At 40.6% G+C, this 5,793-nt stretch overlaps 1 protein-coding gene across 1 annotated transcript; it reads right to left on the bottom strand.

The window, feature by feature from the left end:
* Positions 1-545: 545 nt before the first annotated feature.
* Positions 546-4,017, bottom strand: LOC139542034 (zinc finger protein 391-like). Its single transcript, XM_071347007.1, has 2 exons — positions 3,313-4,017; positions 546-1,266 (listed from the first exon to the last, which is right to left on the bottom strand). Exons 1-2 carry the CDS (start codon positions 3,803-3,805, stop codon positions 596-598), a joined length of 1,164 nt encoding a protein of 387 aa, XP_071203108.1. The 5' UTR covers positions 3,806-4,017; the 3' UTR covers positions 546-595.
* Between the last annotated feature and the right edge of the window lie 1,776 nt (positions 4,018-5,793).

Below are 5,793 nucleotides of genomic sequence, written 5' to 3'. Positions count from 1 at the left end.
TCACGCAGGAAGCGGCGCAGGTCCTAATCCAGGCACTTGTCATCTCCCGTCTGGATTACTGCAACTCGCTGTTGGCTGGGCTCCCTGCCTGTGCCATTAAACCCCTACAACTCATCCAGAACGCCGCAGCCCGTCTGGTGTTCAACTTTCCCAAGTTCTCTCACGTCACCCCGCTCCTCCGCTCTCTCCACTGGCTTCCAGTTGAAGCTCGCATCCGCTACAAGACCATGGTGCTTGTCTACGGAGCTGTGAGGGGAACGGCACCTCCGTACCTTCAGGCTCTGATCAGGCCCTACACCCAAACAAGGGCACTGCGTTCATCCACCTCTGGCCTGCTCGCCTCCCTACCTCTGAGGAAGTACAGTTCCCGCTCAGCCCAGTCAAAACTGTTCGCTGCTCTGGCACCCCAATGGTGGAACAAACTCCCTCACGACGCCAGGTCAGCGGAGTCAATCACCACCTTCCGGAGACACCTGAAACCCCACCTCTTTAAGGAATACCTAGGATAGGATAAAGTAATCCTTCTAACCCCCCCCCCCCCCCCCCCCTTAAAAGAGTTAGATGCACTATTGTAAAGTGGTTGTTCCACTGGATATCATAAGGTGAATGCACCAATTTGTAAGTCGCTCTGGATAAGAGCGTCTGCTAAATGACTTAAATGTAAATGTAAATGTAATTTTAATTGTCCTGAGCGAACAAAACTCTTTCCACAGTCAGAGCAGCTAAAAGGTCTCACTCCTGTGTGGATTTTCTGGTGAATTTTAATGTCTGCTGAGGAGGCAAATCTCTTCCCACATTGCGCACAGATATAAGATTTCTCTCCTGTGTGTGTTCTCTGGTGTAATATCAGGCTGAATGACTGAGTAAAACTCTTCCTACATTGAATACAGCTATAAGGTTTCTCTCCTGTGTGTGTTCTCTGGTGTAATATCAGACTGGATGACTGAGTAAAACTCTTCCCACATTGGTTACAGTTATAAGGTTTCTCTCCTGTGTGCGTTCTCTTGTGTTTAGTCAGACCGCTAGATGTAACATATCTCTTCCCACATTGATCACAGCTATAAGGTTTCTCTCCTGTGTGTGTTCTCTGGTGTGATTCTAAACATCCTGAAGAAACAAAACTCTTTCCACAGTCAGAGCAGCAGTGAGTTCTCTTCCCTGTGGGTCTCTGCTGGTGTTTCTTGGGGTGTTCTGATCTGGAGAGGCTTTTTTCTGCTTCATGATGTTGAGGTTCCCCAGAGGATCCATGATAGTCACGTCTCTCTCCTGTGTGAGCAACAAAGTCAGACAGATAGTTAAAGGCCCACAACAGCGGAAATCCACTATAAAAGGTGATGCCAACAGCATAGCCATGATGTTGTACAACAATTGACGTCTGTAATGAATGTTACAATTATTTGAAATTTGTCTTAAAATGAGCAAGAACAGTCATATTTTGTCTTGTTTTCACATTAGTAGTAACATCTAAGATTGTAGACTAGAAATAAGTTATTCATGTTGTTGAAACTCTAAGCAGTGTGCCAGACAACTTTTAGTCTCCAATATAGGACCTTTCTGTGTTTGCTAAAATTGTGGCACGAGGGCGATGCACACGCAATCTGGTTGTAGAAACTCTTCCATGCTAATGAGGAAACCACTATTTAAATAAAGGTTACATTTGAAAACTTTTTATAAAACATACAGAGCATTCAGAAAGTTCAGACCTCTTCCCTTTTTACACATTTTGTTAAGTTACAGCCTTATTCAAATGTTTAATGCCTGTCCAAGAGACTGTTGACCAATCGCATTCACATTGTCATGCTGTGACATGCAGTTCCTAAGCTAATTCTCACAAAAATCCCTTTTTAAAGTCAGGGCATGAGTCGAGAAACATGTCTATTTTCCTCAAAAGTACGAAATGTCACGATTGAAAAGCTATATTACAGAGAAGTAAATTATCTCACATCTTTGAAAATATTTGTGAGATAATGTAATGTTGTGCTTGTTCACGGAGGGTAATTCATGCTAATTTAAAATTTTTAAGCTGTTAAGAATTTGTTCTAGTTAAATAAAGGTAAATAAATATAAACAATTGAAATAGTGTTTTATGATAAACCGTTTTCTACAAATCCGTCAAGGCACCAACTTTGAGAAGGTTCTAAAACAAAGGTTTCAAACCAATTCATGAATGTAATTGAATCTAGGTATGTTTCACCTTTAATGTAATGGAATCTAGGTATGTTTCACCTTTAATGTAATTGAATCTAGGTATGTTTCGCCTTTAATGTAATGGAATCTAGGTATGTTTCACCTTTAATGTAATGGAATCTAGGTATGTTTTACCTTTAATGTAATTGAGTTTAGGTATGTTTCGCCTTTAATGTAATGGCATGAAAAAATAAATGTCTGAATATTATACAATGACTTATAAACAGCTCTAACAATTTCACCTCCACAGGAAATCTACACTGGCAATTCTAGAATATACTATATAGCCTATAAACCTGGTTAAACTATCATTATGACCTCATGGATGAATTCTAAAATATAGTATATATATTCTAGAAACCTGGTTAAACTATCATTATGACCTCATGGATGAATTCTAGAATATACTATATAGCCTTGAAACCTGGTTAAACTGTCATTATGACATCATGGTCAGTGAATTCAGCCCTGAGCTGGACTCAAACCTGGGTCCAGTGACTGTCAAGCCAACACCTTATAACTGTTACGCCAAGATGTCTGAACTTCTTGACGAGGTCGCTAGGTGTTGGGTTAAGGTTGCTACAATAGCTTTCTCTATGAATTTGAGAGTGGTTACATTTCTCCAGCCCCAAGTCTCTGGGCAGCCATTTTGTTTCTGTTTAAATACTAGGTTGTCCCTTTAAAAAATCCACACAACAATCAACCAATTGGCAGTTGAAACCGTAACAAAGCTGTAATTCCACCACTGTTTCAGTAATAAGATGATGATGGGGCTGGAGAAATGTAACTACTCTCAAATTCATAGACAGACCTATGATGGAAAGACTGACCATCCATGATATCAACATTATAGTTTTAACCATGTTGAGGCTATACCGTGTTTGTTTATCATTTACATTGTTTCTAAAACATTGGAGTAAAAAAAGCTTATTTGGGGTTCTGATGGGCTACAACAGTTGAACTAAGCTCACGAGGCATGTGTTATATTCTTCAAGAATCAATGGCTATAAATAAATAATGTAAAAGTCCCAATATGGATGTAGCAATTGCAGATTTCTGCTTTAACACCAACGATCAGTTCAACACCTGCAGAGTTTGTGCCTCTGTATTTAAGACAGTACTTACTAGTATTAATCAGGGCCCGGTGTCCCAATAGCATCTTATGGCTAAGTTCATCGTTAGAACCATTGGATGCCTTAAGATGCGTTTGGGAAACCGGGCCCAGATATCCAGTTTCCTCCTCTTCTTCCTCCTCCTTTTTCGATGTGATAGTCATCTCCCCCTCCTCCTCTTTCACTTCAAAAACAGCATCATCCTCCTCTTTCACTCTCAATGCGTCTTCCTCTTCTTTCACTGAAACCTCTTTCTCTTCTTTAACGGAAACGTAAATCTCCTCTTCTTTCACGGTAACAGCCTCACCCTCTTTCACTCTAAACGCGTCTTCCTCTTCTTTCACTGAAACGTCTTTCTCTTCTTCTTTCACGGTAACAGCCTCACCCTCTACTTGTTTTTGTATTGTAACAGCCTCCTCCTCCACCTCCTCTTTCACGAGAGCTTCTTTCTCCGTCCAGCAGACCCCCTCTTCTTTAGCAGGAGGAGAGTAGCTTAGTGAGCTCATGGTCGGAGATGTTAGCTAGCTAGGCTAATGCTAACTGACTAATTACATTAAATATTAAATAAAATCGGATAACTAACTAGACAACAGAAGTGGGTTTAAGACTCAGTGGCTAATATACACTAAAGCGTCTAAAGAGCTTTATTAGTTCGGCTATTTAGGCAAGCAAGCTACCGAGGTGTCTGACTAACTGTTGTTGCTGTTGAAAGAAGCGTTCTGTCCACTAGATTATACGTCACACTAGCAGCATTGCCTTAAAGTCGCACATCTGCTGACTGGAGTAGGTAACGCAGTTGAGTAAAATGTACATTTTATTTTCAGACAACAAGTTAAAGTGTAGGAAGCATGAGTTTTTACTTACCAGTGTAACACAGTGTGGTTAAAGACTTCGTAACCTAGTTGTATTCACGATCTGGTTACCCAAAAGTATTTGAATTATCACATATCTTAAATGTTTTATTTCACCTTTATTTAACCAGGTAGGCTAGTTTAGAACAAGTTCTCATTTACAACTGCTACCTGGCCAAGATAAAGCAAAGCAGTGTGACACAAACAACAACACAGAGTTACACATGGAATAAACAAACGTACAGTCAATAAAACAAGAGAAAAGTCTATGTACAGTGTGTGCAAATGAGATGAGATTAGGGAGGTAAGGCAATAAATAGGCCGTAATGACGAAGTAATTACAATTTAGCAATTAAACAATGGAGTGATATTTGTGCAGAAGATGGATGTGCAAGTAGAGATACTGGGGTGCAAGGGAGCAAAAAATTAAGAACAATATGGGGATGAGGTACAGTTGAAGTCGGAAGTTTGCATACACCTTAGCCAAATACATATAAACTCAGTTTTCACAATTCCTGACATTTAATCCTAGTAAAAATTCTCTGTCTCGGGTCAGTTAGGATCAACACTTCATTTTAAGAATGTGAAATGTCAGAATAATAGTAGAGAGAATGATTTATTTCAGCTTTTATTTCTTTCATCACATTCCCATTGGGTCAGAAGTTTACACTCAATTAGTATTTGTTAGAATTGTCTATAAATTGTTTAACTTGGGTCAAATGTTTCAGTTAGCCTTCCACAAGTTTCCCACAATAAGTTGGGTGAATTTTGGCCCATTCCTCCTGACATAGCTGGTGTAACTGAGTCAGGTTTGTAGACCTCCTTGCTCGCACACACTTTTTTAGTTCTGCCCACAAATGTTCTATAGGATTGAGATCAGAGCTTTGTGATGGCCACTCTAATATCTTGACTTTGTTGTCCTTAAGCCATTTTGCCACAATTTTGGAAGTATGCTTGGGGTCATTGTCCATTTGGAAGACCCATTTGCAACCAAGCTTTAACTTCCTGACTGATGTCTTGAGATGTTGCTTCAATATATCCACATAATTGTCCCTCCTCATGATTACATCTATTTTGTGAAGTGCACCAGTCCCTCCTGCAGCAAAGCTACCCCACAACATGATGCTGCCACCCCCGTGATTCACAGTTGGGATGGTGTTCTTCGGCTTGCAAGCCTACGCCTTTTCCCTCCAAACATAACGATGGTCATTACAGCCAAACAATGCTATTTTTGTTTCATCAGACCAGAGGACATTTCTCCAAAAAGTACAATCTTTGTCCCCATGTGCAGTTGCAAACCGTAGTCTGGCTTTATATGGCGGTTTTGGAGCAGTGGCTTCTTCCTTGCTGAGCGGCCTTTCAGGTTATGTCGATATAGGTCTCGTTTTACTGTGGATATAGATATTTTTGTACCCGTTTCCTCCAGCATCTTCACAAGGTCCTTTGCTGTTGTTCTGGGATTGATTTGCACTTTTCGCACCAAAGTACGTTCATCTCTAGGAGACAGAATGCGTCTCCTTCCTGAGCGGTATGACAGCTGCGTGGTCCCATGGTGTTTATACTTGCGTACTATTGTTTGTACAGATGAACGTGGTACCTTCAGGCGTTTGGAAATTGCTCTCAAGGATGAACCAGACTTGTGG

This window comes from Salvelinus alpinus, chromosome 17 (genome assembly GCF_045679555.1).
Source record: "Salvelinus alpinus chromosome 17, SLU_Salpinus.1, whole genome shotgun sequence".
Lineage (NCBI taxonomy): Eukaryota > Metazoa > Chordata > Actinopteri > Salmoniformes > Salmonidae > Salvelinus > Salvelinus alpinus.
Note: the sequence above shows the minus strand (reverse complement) of the source record. Positions and strands in the feature narration are given on the sequence as shown.

Bases quoted from the DNA above. Each gene is read 5' to 3' on its own strand.
- LOC139542034 (XM_071347007.1), bottom strand. From the start codon at position 3,805: ATGAGCTCACTAAGCTACTCTCCTCCTGCTAAAGAAGAGGGGGTCTGC. The intron at 1,267-3,312 runs GTAAGTACTGTC...TTGCTCACACAG, and splicing joins CCGGGCCCTGATTAATACTA to GAGAGAGACGTGACTATCAT.